This window comes from Mauremys mutica, chromosome 3 (genome assembly GCF_020497125.1).
Source record: "Mauremys mutica isolate MM-2020 ecotype Southern chromosome 3, ASM2049712v1, whole genome shotgun sequence".
Classification (NCBI taxonomy): Eukaryota; Metazoa; Chordata; order Testudines; family Geoemydidae; genus Mauremys; species Mauremys mutica.
The window spans coordinates 62,725,744-62,749,934 of NC_059074.1; the positions used below are offsets into that span (position 1 = coordinate 62,725,744).

General features: G+C 42.3%; 1 protein-coding gene across 2 annotated transcripts in view; it reads right to left on the reverse strand.

The window, feature by feature from the left end:
* Positions 1 to 24,191, reverse strand: part of HMGN3 (high mobility group nucleosomal binding domain 3) — a 115,730-nt gene that overhangs the window by 34,496 nt on the left and 57,043 nt on the right. For both annotated transcript variants that reach the window (XM_045009014.1, XM_045009015.1), the window contains one exon: positions 18,916 to 18,961. In XM_045009014.1, coding sequence (XP_044864949.1) covers positions 18,916 to 18,961 — 46 coding nt within the window. The remainder of the gene's footprint in view (positions 1 to 18,915; positions 18,962 to 24,191) is intronic.

A 24,191-nucleotide genomic window follows, 5' to 3' on the forward strand; every position in this document is an offset into this window, starting at 1 on the left:
GCTCCGGAGATCCCAGGTTCAATCCCACTTGTAATGCTGCCAGACGCGGGTCATCATGGGGCGGGATCGAACCTGGGATCTCTGGGGCTTAGTGCATGAGCCTCTACAGCATGAGCTAAAAGCCAACCACCTGTTAACTAAGCTGTAGAACAGACTCATTTTATCTTTCTCTTTAAGTGGTCTTGGTGCCACTAGATGGGACAGAACACCACACCCAAAAGGTGTGTGGGTTACAATAGCAGTGGGTGTGTGGGTTACAATAGCTAACTGGGCCCTTAGCTGTGCATTTCCAGATATGCTAACATTTGGGGATTTATACCATGTAGAATTTTTAGTAAGAAAAGTGTTGGTTGGAGTCAATTGAAACATTTTTTGTTTATGAATATGCATCCAACACTAAGGCTGCTTACATGAAATGGCCTTCATCAAAGTACCAACGATAAGCCATGCATTCTAATTTATGTCAAGTATCAGGGGGTAGCCATGTTAGTCTGTATCCACAAAAACAACGAGGAGTCCAGTGAGCTGTTTGGGACTGGGGTTGTCTTTTAGTATGTTTGGACAGAGCCTAGTACAACAGAGTTCAGTCTGATTGGGCCCTTTAGGCACCCAGATAATACAAAAATAAATAACATTTTAACTTTTCCATTTGTTTCTTATTATTTCCTAATCTATCCTGTTTATGCATATATAGTTTTTGAATGAAGAGTGAATTGAATAGTAGTGAATTGCATTGTCAGCAATAAGGAGACAAAACTATAATCTTTCATAGTTACACTGACATTTTATTTTAACAGAACTAAACCAGGTATTAAAGCAGAATTCATAGGACTGATCTGATTGAAGTCAATTGCAAAACTCCTATTGGCTTCAGTAGGATCAGGATGTGGCCCTAGTTAAAGACTACATGATAACATGTATTGGAGGACTGGATGCCTTATGGCATTTAAAACTGGAACCCATGACCACTAAGTTAGCATTTCAATACAAATCTAGGTTTGACGTGATTGGAATGTGTCCCCATCTGCTGGATATTTGGCATACTAGGCAAAATCAGTGTGTTGGTTTCAGCCCAAGCGTACGTTATTCATTTAAACCATTGCCATGCTTGGCAATAATTGAGACTCTTGCTAGTAAACCTTGCTGAGAGGACAGGAACTGAGGATGAAATCTTTGCCTCATTGGAGTCAATGAAAAAATTCCCATTGACTTCAATGGGATCAGGATTTCACCCTGAATGAGCAGTTGGTCAGCTTCCTGAGAAAAGACTATTCTCAGTAAGTGCCCAATCAAGAAACACTTAAGCCAACAATGAACTTGGAGACACCAATCTACATCTGGGCTTTCCCAGGAGTATGGTTTGGCTGGTAAGGAACTCAGTCATGAATGGACATGTGACTTGCCCAAGTGACTCCAAAACTCCATTTTGTAGCTGGACTTTGCATATGAGAGAGGAGTGGGGTCTCCACCCACAAGTGAAAGTCTATTTAAGCCCATGGGAGACCCCTCCATTTGGTCTTCAGCTGGCTAAAGAGAGGGCCTCTCCACCCCCAAAAGAAACTGGAACAAAGGACAGTGACTGCTGGAGTGTGAGTGATTGCTGGACCCAGATTAAAAGGAGATTAGTCTGTAAAAAGAAGCATTCTGGAACTGGTGAGGATCTTATCTATATTCAGTTTCTTACTGTATTAGATATAGACTGGCGTGTTCTATTTTATTTTACTTGGTAGTTTACTTTGTTCTGTCTGTCACTACTTTTGGACTTCCAACTAACCAGTCCAGAACACAGCAAAACCTGTAAATAACAATGAACATTAACAACAAAGGAACTGCTAGTTTTCTGGTCATTATAATAGAAGGCTGCATCACACTTAAATCCTACCCTCTGTATTTAATAAAATAACTTTTTACTTATTAATTAACCCAAAGTATGTATTAATACCTGGGGGCGGCAAACAGCTGTGCATATCTCATTATCAGTGTTATAGAGGGCGAACAATTTATGAGTTTACTCTGTATAAGCTTTATACAGGGTAAAACGGATTTATTTGGGGTTTAGACCCCATTGGGAGTTGGGCATCTTAGTGTTAAAGGCAGGAACACTTCTGTAAGCTGCCTGCAGCTTTGAGGCAAGTAATTCAGACCCTGGGTCTGTATTGGAGCAGACGGGCGGGTCTGGCTCAGCAAGACAGGGTGCTGGGGTCCCAAGCTGGCAGGGAAAGCAGGGGCAGAGGTAGTCTTAGCACATCAGTGGCAGATCCCAAGGAGGTTTCTGTGATCCAACCCATCACAATGAGTTCTGTAAATCTGAAGGTAGCAAAACAACAACAATGACAAAAAAAAACATTGACACCCTTGAAAGATGGTGCAGGGCTGTCTGTGAGAAAGTGGGTTGAAAAGCTAATGGTAAATGCTACTTTTTAAAAAGACATTTAAAGATTAAAATTAAGATGGATGAATTTGTAAAGAGCAGGAAACCATTTCTAAATTATACTAGAAAGGGTGTAGAATCATATTCCGAATGAATTAATATGGTGTGGAACTCCTTAAGTAATGACATAGCAAAAGTTCTCTTTTCATTTTCCTTTGTTTGAGTCCGTTACCCTATTCCTTGATATAGTCCATGCAGTAGGACTGCTTCAAATATACTGTAGGAACAGCCCTCTGTACCCCCAAAGAAAGCAAGATTTGAGGCCAAGCAAACAGCTTTCCTATTATCTTAATGAATCAGTCTCATAAAAGATGTATTCTCCCATCACAGAAATGTTTACATAGATATTCCTTTTGATAATTTCTAAGTACAATTTTGATTTTATATAGAGCTTGATCCCATGATTATTATACAGTGAGCACCTCACAAGCCTCACAGGGATGATGTGATTCCTATTATGAAGTAAAGAGGAGGTAATAAGAATAATGATGCTTTAATTATAAGGTATATTTGTTTGACTTTGTTTTCTCTAACATAAACATATAGCTCTGTCTGTGTATCTGTGTGTGTGTCTCTCTCTCTCTCAATCTGTGTTATCAAAAAAATCCAAACAACACATTTCATTGCATACAGTTCTTCCTCTGGGGAGAGTATGAGAGAACAAATACATGACAGCTGTAAGTCACGTTGCTTAACACATTACTGGAAGGCACTCAGATGCTATGGTGATGAGCGTGGCATTAGGACCTATATACAATCAATAAAATTGTATCATTACTATTCTGCTAGTGCAAAGCAGAATGAAGTAAGGACGTACTTTTAAAAATTAAATCTTTGTTGGCATGACAGAGTGCTGGGAATGTACAGCTGTAAGGATCCATGGGACTAGTACCCAGGTCTACAGAGCCTGGGACAGCTGACATTGCCACTGGGAGGCCATACTCAGGGGCGGCTCTAGCCATTTCGCCGCCCCAAGCATGGCGGCATGCCGCGGGGGGTGCTCTGCTGGTTCCACGGCTCCGGTGGACCTCCCGCAGACAGGGCCGGCTCCAGAGCCCAGCGGGGCAAGCACCCGCCTGGGGCGGCCCTTTCCCGGGGGGGCGGCAGGCTGGGCCGGCGGACCTGCTGCAGTCATGCCTGCGGGAGGTCCACCGGAGCCCTGGGAGCAGCGGACCTGCCGCAGGCATGACTGCGGAGGGGGGCGCTCGTCCCGCGGCTCCAGTGGACCTCCCGCAGGCATGACTGCGGACGGTTTGCTGGTCCCGCGGCTCGGCTGGACCTCCCGCAGGCATGCCTGCGGCAGCTCCAGCGGAGCCGCCGGACCTGTGAACCGCCCGCAGCTGCGGGAGGTCCAGCCGAGCCGCGCGACCAGCGGACCCTCCGCAGTCATGCCCGCGGGAGGTCCGCTGCTCCCGCGGCTCGGGGGCGCCTCCCGGGCATGACTGCTTGGGGCGGCCAAATTTGTAGAGCCGCCCCTGCCCGCAGACGTGCCTGCAGAGGGTCCACTGGTCCCGCGGCTCCGGTGACTCACGGCTGATGTTGAGTGGAACAAGGTGGCCCAACTACACCAATTTTGGTGCAGATCTTGTGAGCTGATTGTGTTGCTGTTTGTTTTTTAAATTTTACATAACTCACAATGTGACCCCAGAACCTGGTATGGGCATTGTTGATATAGTGTAAATCAAAATAAACTAAAATATAAACATCAGATAAAACTGAGTCTTTCCTTTGTTATTCCACCAACTCTCTGAAGTGTTTGGGCTTGTTTTTCAGATTAGCAATCATGGCCATAATTGGCCAGATTTTGCTCTCTGTTACACAGATGTTAAACCAGAATAACTCCATTAATGTCAGTGGAGTTATTTTGATTAACACCGGTGTCAATGAGAGCAATGACAGTGTGTTTTCTTTTAAAATTATTGTTCAGATATTTCTGTGGAACTTGTCACTATGCTATTTGATCACTGTACTTAATGTAGCTGGTTGTCATGTGTCATGGTTTTCACAGGTCACTCACACACTAATGCCATATAATATTTGCAACATAATTGCTACATGAATACATTTGACAGTTCCAGACTTTTGTAGACTAAATTCAGATACTGTTGGTCAGATTTTCAGCTGATTTACACTACAGCATCCTAGAATAATACAAATGTAGGACTGGAAAGGACCTAGAGAGGTCATCTAGTGCATCCCCTGATGAAGCAGGACCAAGTCTACCTATACCATACCTGACAGGTGTGTATCTAACTTTGTTCTTAAAAACCTCCAATGAGGGTGATTCCAAAATCTCCCCTGGAAGCCTACTCCAGTGCTTAACTATCTTATAGTTCGAAAGTTTTTCCTAATATCTTAACTAAATCTCCCTTGCTGCAGATTAAGCCAATTACTTCTCCAACATTCAGTGGACATAGAGAACTACTGATCATGTCCTCTTTATAACAACCCTTAACATATTTGAAGACTTATGTCCCACCCCCAGTCGCCTTTTTTCAAGACTAAATATGCCCAGCTTTTTTAACCTGTTCCTCACAGGTCATCTTTTCCAAACCTTTGATTATTTTTGTTGCTCTCTTCTGGACTCTCTTAATTTTGTTTGTGTCTTTCTTAAATTGTGGCATCCAAAACTGGACACAGTACTCTAACTGCGGCCTCACCAGTGTTAAGTGGCACAGAAAAATTACCTCCTGTGTCTTACATATGATACTCCTGCTAATACATCCCAGTATGATATTAGCCTTTTTCACAACTGCATCACATTGTTGACTCTGATTCAATTTGTGATCCATTATATCCTAGATCCTTTTCAGCAATACTACTTCCTTATATCATGCCTATTGCTTCCTCACTATCCACTAGGCCAGTAACCTTGTCAAAGAAGAAAATTAAGTTGGCCTGGCATTATTTGTTTTTGACTAATCCCTGTGGGCTATTACTTATCACCCTATATTACCTTGTATATGCTTAGGTAATACAAATCGATAGTTTAATAATTTGTTCAAGTATGTTTCCAGGTCTCTAAATTAGGCTGACTGGTCTATAATTCCCTGGGTCCTCTTTGTTCCCTTTTAAAGATAGTTACTATGTTTGCCCTTCTTTAGTCCTCTGGGACCTCACCTGTTCTCCGGGACTTCTCAAAGATAATCACTAATGGTTCCAAGCCCTGGTCTACACTACGAGTTTAGGTCAAATTTAGCAGCGTTAGATAGATTTAACCCTGCACCCGTCCACACGATGAAGCCATTTTTGTTGACTTAAAGGGCTCTTAAAATCGATGTCTGTATTCCTCCCCAATGAGGGGATTAGTGCTGAAATAGACCTTGCTAGGTCAAATTTGGGGTAGTGTGGATGCAATTTGACGATATTGGCCTCCGGGAGCTATCCCAGAGTGCTCCATTGTGACCGCTCTGGACAGCACTCTCAACTCAGATGCACTGCCCAGGCAGACTGGAAAAGCCCCGGGAACTTTCGAATTTCATGTCCTGTTTGGCCAGCGTGGCGAACTCAGAGGTGACCGTGCAGATCTCATCAGCAGAGGTGACCATGCAGTTCCAGAATCACAAAAGAGCTCCAGCATGGACCGAATGGGAGGTACTGGATCTGATCACTGTATGAGGACAGAACTCTGTGCAGGCAGAACTTTGTTCCAAAAGACGAAATGCCAATATATTTGCCAAAATCTCCAAGGGTATGAAGGACAGAGGCTATAACAGGGACCCACAGCAGTGCCGCCTGAAACTTAAGGAGCTCAGGAAACCTACCAAAGAACCAGAGAGGCAAACAGCTGCACCGAGTCACAGCCCCAGACATGCCGCTTCTATGATGAGCTGCATGCCATTCTAGGGGGCGACCCTACAACTACCCCACCCCAGTGCATGGACTCTGTCAATAGATTCTCATGCAACAGGGATGTGGATTTTGGGGATGAGGAAGATGAGGAGGAGAATGAGGTTGAAGATAGCGCACAGCAAGCAAGTGGAGAAACCATTTTCCCTGACAGCCAGGAACTGTTTATCACCTTGGAGCCAGTACCGTCCCAACCCACCAAGGAGCGCTCCTGGACCTTGAAGGCAGAGAAGGGACCTCTGGTGAGTGTACCTATGTAAATATAATACATGGTTTAAAAGCAAGCATGTTTAATGATTAATTTGCCCTGAAGACTTGGGATGCATTCATGGCCAGTACAGCTACTGGAAAAGTCTGTTAACGTGTATGGGGATGGAACGGAAATCCTCCAGAAACATTTCAGTGATGCTCTGCTGGATGTACTCCCAAAGCCTTTGCAAAAGGTTTCTGGGGAGGGCAGCCTTATTCCTTCCTCCATGGTAAGACACTTTACCACGCCAGGCCAGTAGCACGTAGTCTGGAATCATTGCATAACAAAGCATTTCAGCGTATGGTCCCGGTGTTTGCTGGCATTCAAGCAACATCCATTCTTTATCTCTCTGTGTTATCCTCAGGAGTGTGATATCATTCATTGTCACCTGGTTGAAGTAGGGGAATTTTATTAAGGGGACATTCAGAGGTGCCCGATCCTGCTGGGCTGTTTGCCTGTGGCTGAACAGAAATCATCCCTGCTGTTAGCCATGCGGTGGGGGGAGGGGTGAAGCGATCATTGCGTGTGTGTGTGTGTGAGGGGGCGCTAGTTGGGTTTGTGCTGCACATTAACCCAAAAACTGCAGTCCCTCCTTTTAAATGGGCAACCATTTTAAATAGCCAACCCAACGGGTGCTTGGCATGGGAAATGAGGGCGCTGCTGTTCGAAACCATTCCCACATGTTATGAAGGTTAAAGAAGCCAAAAGACTGTGGCTTACCATGTCTGACTGCAAGACAAATCTGTTGCCCGCTGGCCCTGCGTGTGTGATCTCTTACACCAAACTGGCAGGCCCTCAATATAAGAGGCTATGTAATGTTAACAGCTTGGTTCACCATGAAAGAGTCTACCCATTGTTCTCTAAAATGTGTCTTTTTAAATACTATTCTCCCTTTTTTTCCCTCCTGCAGCTGAAAATGTTTCAACGCTCCCCCATCATCTCCATCCCAGAGGCTAGCGAAGATTAGAAGGCAAAAAAAAACGCATTCACGATGAAATGTTCTCTGAGCTCATGCAGTCCTCCCACACTGAAAGAGCCCAGCAGAATGCATGGAGGCAGACACTGTCAGAGTGCAGGAAAGCACAAAATGAACGTGAGGACAGGAGGGATGCACGAGAGGACAGGTGGCAGGAGCAAGAGGAGAGGTGGTGGGATCATAGGTGGCATCAGCGTGATGAGAGGAGGCAGGAAGCAATGCTGAGGCTACTGGAAGATCAAACTGATATGCTCTGGCGTATGGTTGAGGTGCAGGAAAGACAGCAGGAGCACACACCATCACCGCATCCCCTGTGTAACCAACCACACTCCTCCACAAGTTCCATAGGCTCCTCACCCAGATGCCCAAGAATGCGGTGGGGGGGCCTCCGGGCACCCAACCACTCCGCCCCAGAGGACTGCCCAAGCAACAGAAAACTGGCATTCAATAAGTTTTGAAGTGCAGTGTGGCCTTCTCCTTCCCTCCTCCCCTCCTCCACCACCCCACCCAGTGCTTCCCACCTCCCCCACCCCTCCCGGGCTTCCTTGGCAGTTATCCTCCCATTTGTGTGATGAATTAATAAAGAATTCATGAATTTGAAACAACAATGATTTTATTGCCTCTGCAAGCAGTGATCAAAGGGGGGAAGGGAGGATGGTTGGCTTACAGGGAAGTAGAGAGAACCTAGGGGATGGGTTTTCATCAAGGAGAAACAAACAGAACTTTTACACCGTAGCCTGGCCAGTCAGGAAACTGGTTTTCAAAGCTTCTCTGATGTGCAGCATGCCCTGCTGTGCTCTTCTAACCACCCTCGTGTCTGGATGCGCATAATCAGCAGCCAGGTGATTTGCCTTGACCTTCCACTCCACCATAAACGTCTCCCCCTTACTCTCACAGATATTGTGAAGCACACAGCAAGCAGTAATAACGATGGGAATATTGGTTTCGCTGAGGTCTAACTGAGTCAGTAAACTGCGCCAGTGCGCTTTTAGACATCCAAATGCACATTCTACCATCATTCTGCACTTGCTCAGCCTATAGTTGAACAGCTCCTGACTGCTGTCCACGCTGCCTGTGTATGGCTTCATAAGCCATGGCATTAAGGGGTAGGCTGAGTCCCCAAGGATAACGACAGGCATTTCAACATCCCCAATGGTTATTTTCTGGTCTGGAAAGTAAGTCCCTTGCTTCAGCCCTTCACACAGACCAGAGTTCCTAAAGATGCTAGCGTCATGTACCTTTCCCGGCCATCCCACGTTGATGTTGGTGCTCTGGTCCCAAGATAGGGATATGCGTTCCATCAATCGCCCTACCACACTTAGGGAATCCCATTGCAGCAAAGCCATCCACTATGACCTGCACATTTCCCAGAGTCACTACCCTTGATAGCAGCAGCTCAGTGATCGTGTTGGCTACTTGGATCACAGCAGCCCCCGCAGTAGATTTGCCCACTCCAAATTGATTCCCGACTGACCGGTAGCTGTCTGGCGTTGCAAGCTTCCACAGGGCTATCGCCACTCGCTTCTCAACTGTGAAGGCTGCTCTCATCTTGGTATTCTTGCACTTCAGGGCAGGGGAAAGCAAGTCACAACGTTCCATGAAAGTGCCCTTACGCATGCGAAAGTTTCGCAGCCACTGGGAATCATCCCAGACCTGCAACACTATGCGGTCCCACCAGTCTGTGCTTGTTTCCCAGGCCCAGAATCGGCGTTCCTCGGCATGAACCTGCCCCGTTACCACCATGATGTCCAAATTGCCAGGGCCCGTGCTTTTAGAGAAGTCTGTGTCCATGTCTTCATCACTCTCGTCACCGCGCTGCCATCGCCTCCTTGCCTGGTTTTGCTTTTGCAGGTTCTGGTTCTGCATATACTGCAGGATAATGCATGTGGTGTTTACAGTGCTCATAACTGCCGCGTGATCTCAGAGGGCTCCATGCTTGCCGTGGTATGGCTTCTGCAGGAGAGCAGGAGAGCAGAATGGCAGCGGAAGCGGTCGTTCGATGATGATGGTTTGCAGCCCTGCTGCACCGTCTGCTGCCAGAGCAGGAGAGCAGAGTGGCAGTGGAAGCGGTCATTCGATGATGACAGTTTGCAGTCCTACTGCACTGTCTGCTGCCAGCAGCACCCAGGATACAACAGTGGCAGCTGAGCTGAGCGGGCTGCACGCTTGCTGTGGTTTGGCGTCTGCGTGGAAAAAAGGCGCAAAACGATTGTCTGCCGTTGCTTTCATGGAGGGAGGGAGGGAGAGAGGGGGGCCTGATGACATGTACCCAAAACCACCCACAACAATGTTTTTGCCCCATCAGGCACTGGGAACTCAACCCAGAATTCCAATGGGCGGTGGAGACTGCGGGAACTGTGGGATACCTACCCACAGTGCAACACGCCGAAAGTCGATGTTAGCCTCAGTACTGTGGACGCACTCTGCTGACTTAATGCGCTTAGTGGGGACAAACACAATTGACCGTGTATAAAATTGATTTCTAAAAAATCAACTTCTATAAAATCGACCTAATTTCATAGTGTAGACATACCCCAAGATTGTTTCAGCTAGTTCCTTAACTACCCTAAGATGATTTTTTGTCAGGCCCTGCCAACTTGAATACATCTAACTTATTTAAATATTCTTTAACCTATGCTTTCCCTGTTCAGGCTTGTGTTCCTTCTCCCTTGTTAATAATAATTGTGTTAAGCTGCTGGTCACATGACCTTTTTTAGTGAAGACTGAATCAAAACAGGCATTAAACACTTTAGCCTTCAGTTATTAGTGCTCCTTCCCTGCTAAGTAGAGGACCTAAAATTTCCTTTGTCTTTCTCTTGTTCCTAACGTATTTAAAGAACCTCTTCTTAGTGCCTTTTTTGTCCCTTGCTAGGTGTAACTCATTTTTTGCCTTAGCCTTTCTGATTTTATCCCTACATGCGTGTGCTATTCTTTAATACTCATCCTTAGCAATTTGTCCTTATTTTCAGTTTTTGTTGGATTTCTTTTTGATTCCCAGGTCATTGAAGAGCATCATATTAGCCTCTTACTATCATCTTTCAATCATCTTCAGACTGTGTCCCAACAAAGGTATAGATCAACAGAGTTTATATTACTCTGTGCAAAACCTACAATATAACTTAATACCAAATGTTCACACCAGCCCTTCTTTTTGAACTAGTGCTTCTTTTGTATTCAATATACATAAGACTATCAAGGGATAATACCAATAATTATCTTGCAAGTGAATATAATTGATGAACTAAAATGTAAGTGGCATACGTTGCGCTGGAAAAGAGCCCGTGATATCTGGTGCTTTCTAGTGAGAGAGGTAGTAATAGTATAAATCAGTGAACCTTATTCAGCTGTGAAAGTTCTCCCAAATTCTGTGGCATATTAAATTCTATAATAATGCCATCTCTAATCTCAGACATGGAAATACATTATCACTCTTAATTTTATCTGTATAAATCATCAGGGACCATGTGTAAAGAGAACAGAGACTTCATTATCAGATTAAATACAACATATTTTTGTCAAATACCAGCCACTTGAAATATGAATGAGTATCATTTAAGGGATAGATTCTAATCCCCTTACTCACTCTGTGTAGGACCTTATTTCATAGTAGCGCCATTTGAGCAATTGGGCTACTTTCAGAGTAAGAAACTAGTAGGGTTGCCACCTGTCCAGGTTTTCCCAGGTTGTCCTTTTATTGAGGTAGCTGCCCTGGGAAATCTGTAAGGGTGCTCAGCATACACGGCTAGCTGTACAGTTTTATGGGCTCAGGATCATCCCAGAAGTTCTGTTGTATTGTACTGCAGAGGTGGCAACCCTAAGTACTATCCAAAGAGTATTTGAATCTTAAAACAACAATATAAGAACATGCTAATCTTGTTTTTTTCTTTGAAGTACATTGGTATATTAGCAATAGCATAGCATATTCTATTGGTGTTCGCAATTTCAGGAAGGAGAAGAAACAGGTGTAAGCTCTCACAAATCATGGCTGTTGACCTGATATCTTGTATCAGTGTAATTGTGGTGGAAATACCTATTTAATATATTTAGGTCTTTCTCCGGATTTTGAGTTAGCTGTTATCATGTGATTAGAGCTGTTGATTTGTCATAATGGTCCAACATTTAGAAAAATTATTGGTAGTTTTGATTACAAGGCAAAAATCATGTAAATAATCAGTTTTAAAATCAGACAGAATTATTGTACCACTTGCATTTTCAGAGCAAACAATGCTCTGAAAGGAGTGAACAGTTTTGTCACAAAAGTGTTGCTATATCAAATATTACTTTAGTAAACCAATGCACTACAATTTTGTTTAAAAATTAATGTTTTTTGCCTTGGAGTAGAGGAATCTCACTGTTTTCTTGTGTCCACCAACTGTTTGTCATCTTATACTCAGACTGTAAAAGCTCTTTGAGGTACGGTCTGTCTTTTTGCTGTGTGTCTGTGATTGTGTACAGAGACTAGCATAATGAGGCCTCAGTCCCTCAGAGGGGCCTGTAGCCACTACCATGATATAAATAATATAGTTACGTACATCCGCCCCCACTATGTTACAAGAATGTTATTTAAGTTGCAAAGCTGAGCACCGAAAAGTCAGGAAATGTCAGATATAAGGTTGCCTGTGGAACCTTAATTCTGTACCTGGTGCATTCAGCTTGCACACTAAATGAGACAGGGGCCTGTGGAAAAATTACATGTGATCATGGAATTAAAGACTGTCTCGAAATACATATGCACAAGAGGGCCAAATTAAAAATGCACAGGCAACCTTAAGTCTGGCTTTTCCTAACTGTAAGGTGCCCTATTGAGAGCTGGGGAGATAGATTCACAGAAGAATACAAATTAAAAGAAAGAGGGGGAAAAGGAGAGAGAGAGAGAGAACTGAAAGGAAGAAGAGACCCCATGTACCAGGGTGCTGGTGCAAAAGCACCTAATTAGCCCCTGCCCAGTCAGCTCCAATCAGGGGAAGCAGATTGGGGCTGATGAAAAAGGCCTGATGCTGGCCTGAGGATTGCCAACACCTGCTGGCCTGACAAACCAAGGCTGACTTTGCCTGTAAAAGAGGTTGAATAATCCTGTAACACTTGTAAATAGATAGACACTGGTGGTGGGATAACTGCAAGTAAATAAAGATATGGGTGTTGCACAACCCTGAAGCCTCTCTGAGCCTTATTGGGGCAGCAAGCGGGCCCCAGGAAGAGGGGTGGGTTGTGGACCCTGTTACACCCCAGCATTCAATTTGTCTCCCTTTGTCACTTCAATTTAAACCTCCTCCTCCCCCTCAAAGTATGGTATACTCACCTTTGTAAGCCAGAGGAAGTGGGGGAGCCATTTCTGGAGGATCTTTTAACCTCTGCCTCCCTCCCAGGCTTGGGAACAAGGGGTAGCAATGGGAGCCTCCTTCATTGTTGGGAACCAGAACATGAGCTTCAGAGCAAAGGAGCAGCTGCTCCTCAGCCAGCCGCAGGACCCTGAAGTGCCCCATTCCTACAGCATGGGGAGGGGAAGGGAACACTGTCTGCTTCAGGTGCTCAGGGCCTAGGCTCTCCCTCAGCATCTGGAGCAGCTTTCATTGGCTGACTTTCCTGAAGTAGGAGAACAGGGAAACTCAGCCCACCGGACAAGGTTTGCCTACAGACTAATAAGGTGGTCACAAAACCCTGGTAGAATTTATGATGTGCATCCCCCCAGTAGCTCAAACATTCAATATGACAGATTCAGTAACGTGCTGCCAAAATTTTAACATGGGACTTGCTCAAATATTTTGCCTCAGCCTGTGACGTTCATGATATTTCCTTGGTAAATATACTCTCCTCTCCACCAAAAAAGCCCCATCAATTGCAGACTCCTCAGCAATTCCAATCTCTTTGTGTTCCATCATTCTATACTCCATCCTCTTCCTAAACAACCACCAGTCCACCATCCAAATCCATCAGTCCTTTCACTCCAAACCTTATCAGCCCACCAGGCTTCCCTCTCCTTAGCCCAGTGAGGTGGCTTGGCTGTTTGGCAGCTGCTCCTTGCAACAGATGCTATGGCAGTAGACCTACACCCTCCCCTTCAGTGGAGGTAGTTGTTTCTGGTGAGTCATTGTGTGGTTTCTGGATGTGAGGTTGTTCACTGAGTGGGGAGTGGCTCCTCTGGTGGATCAGGAGGTTGGTTGCATGTCCCTAGTCTGTTAGTCAATTCCCCTAAGTTTGTATGTGTTGATGGAGGCTGGTCAGTGGAGGGAGAGGGTTTCCCCTGGCTGGTGAAGAGCTTGGGATGCAGGAAAATGAGACTTCAGGCTCCTTTCCCAGTCCCAGATCTTTAAATGACAGTCTAGATCAGTGGTTCTCAAACTAGGGCAAATTGTGAAGAGAACAAATTATATGCACTGTATAAATTCTACAGTGAAATCAGCCTACAAAATAGACACAGATTCAAATTTAAATGTCTTTTCTGAAGTGGAGAGTTACAGAAAGAGTTCATTTGGATAAATTTCCAGCTTTTGGCTATTTCAGTGTCCCTTCTAGGGGAAGCTGAAAAAGAGATTCAATCTTTTGCCAAGTAACAGTTATTACACTGCCATGCATTTTTGTGTTGAGTACTCGCTAGCAGCACATCAATTTGACACTAACAGAAAAAAAATATTTAGCTACTAAACTGCAATGCATCTCTGCCTGCATTAAAAGTAGAGAGATGTTGTGTTCTCTTAGCTTTAGTAAGCAGCTCAAACATTGTCTCCGTTTGTTTACAAATAATTGCTTTTTGAACCGACAAAAACAATACTATTAAAGTTTTAGGGCTGACTACAGTGTTCTCAAACATAATCACTACTTCCCTCCAGAAAATATTTAGGTCCAGATCCTGTAATATGATCCATACAAATGGACATATGTGCCTGAATTCATCTCCATGGATTTCAATGGCACTCTTTAGGAGTGTAAAGGTCTGCCCATGCTGATCAGCGTGCTTAATTGGGACCTAAGTTTTTAGACACTCAGATGTTGCCCATCTGAAAAAGTGTCCTATTTTCACAAGAAGAAAGGATTTTAATGCTCTGAATAAAGCCCATTGAACTGCTTTGTCAGCACCTCTTAATGACTCACCATCTTTTCTTTTTAAAGAGAAAATGGATAGTACTCTTTTCAAACAGGTGTGCACTTTATAATAGGGACTGAAAAGATTAATTATAGTATAGAACCCTATTATGTGAACTTCTGTCCCCAAACCTCTCTTTCTAATGAACTCCCAGCCTGTCTCACTTTTCTATTGATTCCCAATTAGCTGAACATATTTTGTGTCACTTAATGGTTCAGATCACCAGGATTCTTCTGTATTACAGCTGCTCAGCAATGGTGATCTGATATTGTCTTGTGCGTTGGAATGTAGTTTCTAGAGATACAAACAAAAAGACCACAATCTTGCATCTGTGATGTTACATAGCATTCTTCTGATTTGTCTTTTACTTTCCAAAACTGAAGTATTAAAAAAAATGATAGAGTATTTGTGGAATAAGTATTTAGAGTTGTTGGGTAGCCCTATTGAATTCCCAAAGGACAATTATATTTTCATGGTTCATTCAGTTTACACAGTAATTCGGGTTCAGTGGGACTTTAATTTATTCCTGAATTGTTCACTTATCATTAGATACTAGATCACCAAGAAATACATTATTCTCTATTTTCAAAATATGATGTGACAAGTCAGTATGTAATGATGGGCAGTATTTTATCAAGTTGATTTTTCTCAGATCACTGGTGTGGGGGAAAATGGAAGAACCCTCAGAATGAGTCATTCTTGGAAGTAACAGACTAGGGCTTGTTCCTTACTCCTTCTGCCTGAGAGAGAATGTTCTGAGAAGAATGAAGTTTCCATTTTAAAAACACAAGATCTCCTTTAGTCATAATTCCTATACAGTTTCCAGTCACCTTCTGCTTCATTGCCATTGTTCTGTTTTCCTGATTATTCTGTCTTTGTCTTATAGAATTCCTGAAGTTTAGGCAGGACATAGGAAGGTATGTATTTGAGTTCTTCACCACTAACTGAAGCAAACTCCACAAGGACTCCTCATTGTTTTTGAAGGAAACTAATAGACACTCATATCAATTGTAGAGTATCAGAGGGGTAGCCGTGTTAGTCTGGTTCTGTAGAAGCAGCAAAGAATCCTGTGGCACCCAATTGTAATAATTATTAAGCCAGTTTAGGGAACATTTGAAAGAACCTTGTCTTTACTATTGATAAAGTGTAGATCCATTGTCAAATGCAGGAAGATTATTTTGCTTGGAAGAGGACTGTGTTCTATATATTGTGTCTATATTTAAATTGTGAATTCTTTGGGACAGGAATTGTCCATATTGTGTACATAATAATAATAATAATTATTTGTACTGTGGTAATGCCTAGGAGCCTGAGTCATGGGTCAGGATCCGAATGTGTTAGGTGCTGTACAAACACAGAACAAAAAGATAGTCTCTACTGAGAATATTGCTGGTCAGTAACAAATGCTGTATTATAATTAATAATATTTACCAGCTGATCTCTAGGATGCTGATGAAAAGGACATGCTGTATGTAGTGGTTCTTCGGGCTCAGGCTCAGAGGGAAGCCACTTTGTGTTGCTGTGGCCCTCTAGACGGGGTAAGCCACAAGCAAAGCACAGGCCTTCTGGCTTAGAAGCTTATAGGCTGCCACCCCAGGTGTGGGGTTGGCGGCAGACAGTAGGGGGACCTGGGCCCACCCTACTCCAGCCAAGGGCCCTAACAGTGGTGAAAGGTTCTGCCACCAGGTCAGCGGGGATCCTACTGAAACACACTGACCCGTGTTCCAGCAACAAAAGTGAACTAAAGTCTGGTTTCCTTGGGCTATTCCCTACCACAGTCTGGGTGGGGGAGCGGGGGTGTTCATAGTTCAAGGAGACTCCGTCTCCTTGGGGTACACTGCAGACAGCAGTCCTGGCAACTTCTCTCCAGGGTCAGTCTGCTCTGGAGGCAGTGCTCGGCACAACGCAGATTCAGCTCTGGAGTTCTGAAGCAGCATGGAGATGTCTGTCTCCTTCCCAGGCTCCTGCTCAACTGAGCGGCATGGCCCACCTTTTCTTCTGTCACGCCCCTCTGCTTCCAGAGTGTGTGCAGGGGAACTGCTCTGGCTCTGCCCACCAGGGAGGAGTGTAGTGGTCCTGTGTGCTCAGGCTCGGAGGGAGGCCACTCTGCCTCATTACACTGCACCTCACAAGGCATTCCTGATGAGCAAAGCTTAAAGGACAGACAACCCTAAACTCCCTCAGATTTCCATGACAATTTCAAATGCTATACCTGAGATATATCAATGATATTTTCATCCTCTGGACAGACAACAAACTCCATCATAAATTCCATCACAACTTCAAAAACCACCACCCATTCATCAAGCTCTCTCTAGAACAGTCCTGCACCAGCTTCAACTTCCTGGACACCACAATCAGCTTCAGCAATGTAATACCCCCGTTCCCCCCAGACAACTATATACAAGAAACCCATGGATCACCACACTTATCTTCACAAAACCAGTAACCCCCCCCAAACACACCAAGAAATCTGTTATCTACAGCCAAACCCCCAGAAAACACAGAATATGTTCATAGTCAATATTCCTAACTTTAGATACAAAAATGATACATGCATACTACGGCTGTCAATTAATAGCAATTAACTCAGGCGATTAACTAAAAAAATTAATTGCGATTAATCACAGTTTTAATCACACTATTAAACAATAGAATACCAATTGAAATGTATTAAACATTTTGGATGTTTTTCTACATTTTCATATATATTGTATTCTGTGTTGTAATTGAAATCAAAGTGTATATTTTTTATTACAAATATTTGCAGTGTAAAAATGATAAAAGAAATAGTATTTTTCAGTTCACCTCATACAAGTACTGTCATGCAATCTCTTTGTTGTGAAAGTGCAACTTACAAATGTAGATTTTTTGTTACATAATTGCACTCAAAAACAAAACAATGTAAAACTTTAGAGCCTACAAGTCCACTCAGTCCTACTTCTTGTTCAGCCAATCCCTAAGACAAACAAGTTTGTTTACATTTACAGAAGATAATGCTGCCCTCTTCTTTTACAATTTCATCAAAAAGTGAGAACAGGCATTTGTATGGCATTTTTGTAGCTGGCATTGCAAGGTATTTACGTGCCAGATATGCTAAATATTCATATGCCCCTTCATGCTATAGCTACCATTCCAGAGGACATGGTTCCTAATGACACTCGTTAAAAAAAATCATGTGTTAATTAAATTTGTGACTGAACTCCTAGGGGGAGAATTGTATGTATTCTGCCACATATGTCATGTTATAGCAGTCTCAGATGATGACCCAGCACATGTTGTTCATTTTAAGAACACTTTCAGGGCAGATTTGACAAAACGCAAAGAAGGTACCAGTGTGAGATTTCTAAAGATAGCTACAGCATTCAACCCAAGGTTTAAGAATCTGAAGTGCCTTCCAAAATCTGAGAGGAACAGGGTGTGGAGCATGCTTTCAGAAGTCTTAAAAGCGCAACACTCTAATGCGTAAACTACAGAACCCTAACCACCATAAAAGAAAATCAACCTTCTGCTGGTCGCATCTGACTCAGATAATGAAAATGAACATGCATCAGTCTGTACTGCTTTGGATTGTTATCGAACAGAGCCCGTCATCAACATGGACGCATTCCCCTGAAATGGTGGGTGGTTGAAACATGAAGGGACATATGAATCCTTAGTGCATCTGGCACATAAATATCTTGCAATGCTGGCTACAAACTGCCATGAGAATGCCTGTTCTCACTTTCAGGTGACATTGTAAACAAGAAGTGGGCAGCATTATCTCCTGCAAGTGTAAACAAACTTGTTTGTCTGAGAGATTGGCTGAACAAGAAGTTGGACTGAGTGGACTTGTAGACTCTAAAATTTTACATTGTTTTATTTTTGAATGCAGTATTTTTGGACATAATTCTACATTTGTAAGTTCAACATTCATGATAAAGAGAATTCACTACAGTAGTTATATTAGGTGAATTGAAAAATTCTCTCTCTTTTTTTTTTTTTACAGGGCAAATACTTGTAATCTAAAATAAATATAAAGTGAGCACTGTGCACTTTGTATTCTGTGTTGTAATTGAAATCAATATATTTTAAAATGTAGAAATCATCTCTAAATATTTAAATAAATGATATTCTATTATTGTTTAACAGTGCGATTAATTGCAATTATTTTTTTAATCGCTTGACAGCCCTAATGCATACAAATAGGATAATCATAGTTAGTATAATCATAATCTTTACAATGATACTTCACATGATCTATCTTGCATAAAACATTTCTTAGTTATGCTATATTTATATCATAACAATATCTCTATGAAAAATATGTGGCGTAGTGTCACACTCACCCACTTTGTTTCTCTAATATCCTGGACCAACAGGGCTACAACACCACTGTAAGCATAAAGTAAATAAAGTCAGTTCAAGACTCCCCTCCTTTATTAACAATCCTATTTGTTATATTAACCTTCACAATGTACAGAGATCAATATCTGAGATGCCTGTAGGGTAATTTTTCCGGTATTACCAGGGCCGCCCAGAGGATTCAGGGGGCCTGGGATCTTCGGCGGCGGGGGGCTCCCACTTTGGCGGTAATTCGGCGGCAGGGGGTCCTTCCGCTCTGGGACCTGTCGCCGAAGTGCCCCAAAGGACCCCCCCGCTGCCGAAGACCCCAGGAAGAAGCTCTGGGGGCCCACTGCCATGAGAGTTTGCTGGGGCCCCCGGAGCAAGTGAAGGACCTCGCTCCAGGGGCCCTGAAAAACTCTCATGGGGGCCCCTGCAGGGCTCGGGGCAAATTGCCCCACTTGCCCCCCCTCTGGGCGGCCCTGGGTATTACACACAGAAAATATGCAATATGAATACTACTTAGCACATGTTGGAAAGTGTTATCAATTAACTAGTTAAATAGAAAATACCCAGATAATACAGCTCACAGACTATTTAAAGACTGTAAAGGCCGATAGGCATGTTTCCTGAAAGGAGCGTTTATTGCAATGGAAAAAGAACAGGAGTACTTGTGGCACCTTAAAGACTAACAAATTTATTGAAGCATGAGCTTTCGTGAGCTACAGCTCACTTCTTCGGATGCATAGAATGGAATGCATAGAATTGCAATGGAGTTACACTAGCACACAATATGGCCATGAAAGAAAGTACACAATGCCGCAAAAATATACACTAGATTTGCCTATTGGCCAGTGGCAACAGAGGAATCCAAATTCAGGTCCCAAGCTTGCAGGATTTGTGGTGTATACATTAAAATGGCAGCAATAAGCATTCTCCATTTTAACATGCCCCTCTAGAAGTCTATGTTCTAGCATCTAGGAAAACTTGAGCTACAAACTGGACTCTCCTCTGTCAATAACTATGGAAACATGTACATCGAAATTCAGGGCTGAATGAAGGACCTCGCTCCAGGGGCCCTGAAAAACTCTCATGGGGGCCCCTGCAGGGCTCGGGGCAAATTGCCCCACTTGCCCCCCCTCTGGGCGGCCCTGGGTATTACACACAGAAAATATGCAATATGAATACTACTTAGCACATGTTGGAAAGTGTTATCAATTAACTAGTTAAATAGAAAATACCCAGATAATACAGCTCACAGACTATTTAAAGACTGTAAAGGCCGATAGGCATGTTTCCTGAAAGGAGCGTTTATTGCAATGGAAAAAGAACAGGAGTACTTGTGGCACCTTAAAGACTAACAAATTTATTGAAGCATGAGCTTTCGTGAGCTACAGCTCACTTCTTCGGATGCATAGAATGGAATGCATAGAATTGCAATGGAGTTACACTAGCACACAATATGGCCATGAAAGAAAGTACACAATGCCGCAAAAATATACACTAGATTTGCCTATTGGCCAGTGGCAACAGAGGAATCCAAATTCAGGTCCCAAGCTTGCAGGATTTGTGGTGTATACATTAAAATGGCAGCAATAAGCATTCTCCATTTTAACATGCCCCTCTAGAAGTCTATGTTCTAGCATCTAGGAAAACTTGAGCTACAAACTGGACTCTCCTCTGTCAATAACTATGGAAACATGTACATCGAAATTCAGGGCTGGGATGGGGGGGATAGGCCCTGTTCTGATTGATCAGATGAGGCACGTCCTTGAGCTTGATGAAATTGCTTCATACCCTCACAAACAGCAAGAACGTTTTTATTTGTTTTAGCTGCTTATAGGGCTACTGAGATCAATGGAACTTTTATCAATCTTGAGTTTGATCAGATTTCTTCAGAAACTCTCATTAACTCCTCAGTACTTCATTTGTGTTCAAGAGAACTGGTAGTTAATATATTTCAAAACTGTCAGAACACTCCGTTCTGAGCTATCTTGTAAGACTACTTAGGCAAAATTATGATTTCTAGCAGGTGATCACTTAGCTAATGAATCTTTTTTCATTACATAGAGCTTGCATGAGACAACAGCATGGCCAACTATTGTGATATTTGTTGAACTTCTTAAAGCCCCAGCTTCTGGGGTCATGTGATTATGTGAGAAGCTCAGTTTCATTTAAAAAGAGTATGTTTTCATGATTGCAGAAAAAGCATGAAAACCATGAACCCAAAGGCTCAACAAACAGAAAAGAAATAAAAATAACCCCAATATGTATGATTTTTTAAATTTTTATAATTTAAGCCAATCTCATCATTTTAAGTCATGATATTTGAATACTCAGGGTTGTCAATACTGATCCACTACTGACTTGCTGTGTTATTGAGTAAATAAGGTTCTTTTACTAAGTGGGTCCCATTTAGGCTATGTTCACACTATGAGCTAGGGTGGTGATTCCATTGCTCTTGTACAAATGTATGTGCTAGCTCTCCCTGAGCTAGCACAAGTATAAATAGTTTTTAGTAAGTATAATACCTTAGAGTTTTTTAAAAAGAAAAAAACAATTCTATTATGTGCAGCTCTCATACCCCTTCCCCTTAATCCTCATCTGGGTTTGAATCCTAGATCTTCAACAAAGCAGCAGAGACTTCTAACACTTGAGTGAAAGGATTAATTATATTAGATGGCAGCCAGTGTAAGCTGTTGGTCAAGCCATTAGGGCAGGATGCATAATACACTGAAGTTGTAAGTTTCATAGGCATGAATAGCCCCATTTTACAGACCGCATAACCATAGATTTGCTGGGTTCTCAGAGACAATGTGGCTAACTAACTGAGACTTAGGTCAGTCAAAGAATTAGGTCCTATTCCCTTTTCAGTGAGGGTTGTGAAGTGCGAAGAATTAACACCAATCAGTAAAAAACATGAAACTTGAACTCATGATATCCTGGTTCCCAGCCTGCTGCATTTGACAATGAATATTTTGATGTACTGCTTCTCCTTCTCGACAGTTTTGTTTATGGACTATTTAGAGGGCATGCTGGCATGAGACACCAGAATAGTTCATATGCAGTGCTAACAGAATATTCAGGGCTTTTGGCAGCAAGTCAGGAGTAAGGTGTAGTGAATAAAACACAGACAGGAAATGGAGTTTTCATCAGTTCATACCTTGTCCAAATCTGAAAAAATTTCAATGGGAAGGCAAACAAGCACCTTCCTGCCCCAAGGACTATTCCTTTGCTAAATGTCATTTCATGCTGCAAACCACGGATTCACTAGAGATCTTTAAAAAACTGTCAGCATAATTTTATGGAAAATGCTAGGAAACCTAAGCATAGTTGTTGCTGGTTTCCCTCCATAATAAAAATGTTAATAAAATAGCAAAGACATGCTGATATTTAAAATATAGTTTTCCCATCAAAAATTATAAACTTCTCCTGTTAAGCATTCACCAGATCCCATGGGTTATGCTTTACCTACTTACTTTCAGACCCTCTGTTCTTCTGGGTACATGGGCAGTGCAAATTGTCACACCCACGCTGAAAAGGGCAATTCTTCAGTTGTTTTACTGGGAGCCCTGAATTTTTAAGTGTTTGAAAAATGGTGAGCCTTTTAAACTCTAACTCTAGTGGTTTATAATTTTCCAGAAAAGTACCATGCCAGCAGAGCTTGTAAACCCATGGGCTATCAGCATGAAAGTGGAGTTTTTAACTTCTTTATGACTGAAATTTGGGATTTGTGGTATTGATAAATTCCTCAGGTTTCCTTGGCAAAATTTATGCAGTTTTCAGATTTCACCTCTTTCACCAAATTTTCACCAAAAATGGTCCATAGTGAGATTAAAGTTATTGAAAATATTAATTATTCAAAACTATCTGAGATTTCTTCAGTGGTCTACAGTGATCTGGCCTGCAGATCCTTCCAGTTTACAATATTACAAATGAATGTACACTTCACTGTTCATTCTGGAATTTATGTATTATTTAACTTTAATACTGTGATAGAATCTAAAAGCCACAACCAAGTTAGGCCTCTTTGTTCTAGGCGTCATACAAACCTCTAATAAATAACCATCCCTGAGCCAAAAGAGCTTATATGTAATTTTAGATAAAGTGTTAGTTTATTTGATTTCTAATAGGACAGGTTACTTTATTGTTTTAATGCAGATATGTAAATTTAGGGCATTGGCTTTCATTTATCATAAACTCCAAAGTCCCCATTGAAATCACGAGGAGTCTACAGTGCACAAGGAACACAGAATTATGCCCTTAAATTTGAATGACTAAGTGTTTAGCACTGCACTCAGATTTTGGGCATGAGCATACATAATTTAAAAATGAATACTACTTTTTATTAAAATATCTCTAGTATCTTATGACTCCCTTTTGATTCTGCATTTCTTGCTTTCCATTTGGATAAAAATGATTGCATACTACAGTATTCTTTCATCTAGTAATTCATGGCCTGATTTTCAGAGGTACTCAGTACCCACAACACTCATTGGTTATCAGAGATGCTGAGCACCTACAAATTCTATTGACAATCCGACTGTTATTGTACATTGAAATTGATTAAACTTTCATTTCTAGGAAAGATAAAATGAGTCTGACAGTGCTTATTAAGACCGGAGTTTGAAATGGCTGGATATGTTCCACTGGATGACTGGAGCATTCTGTGATTCTTCAGACTAAAAAACTCTATAATGTTGAAACTATTCTACTTTGTTCTACAATTACATCTCACATGACATGAGGGACAATATAATGTGTTACCGAAGCTACTATGCTGCAAACTGTTTTAAAGTGCTAGAATGAGTGCAGCAGCAGGGACAGGTAAATTTGGACATTTTTAGACGTGTTAGAGCAATTTTGTATTGAGAAGCAGACAGAATGTTTAGACAGTATTCAGAAAAAGAAACAATGGATACCAAAAAAGCTGCATACAGTACAAGATGAATCATCATTACAACACAAAACCCTACAGGATCATTTTTACAATTCTAATTGGTGGAAGCTCAGTTAGCTACCAGGAAATGATTGATTTTCCATCAGAGATGCTTTGTTAAAATTGCTTGCAATGCAATGAAATTAACACCTTGTGCTATTGCTATTATAACCATTAAATAAAACAGCATTTTTTTCTGCATATTTCATATTATACAAATTAACTCCTTGGTTAAAAATGTTACTTTTCCTCATATCTGTGTGGCAGGGCAGGGCAGTTAATTACCTAGACCAATAGTTGAAAAAACCAACACCCCACTCTATTTTATCACCTATGGGTGAA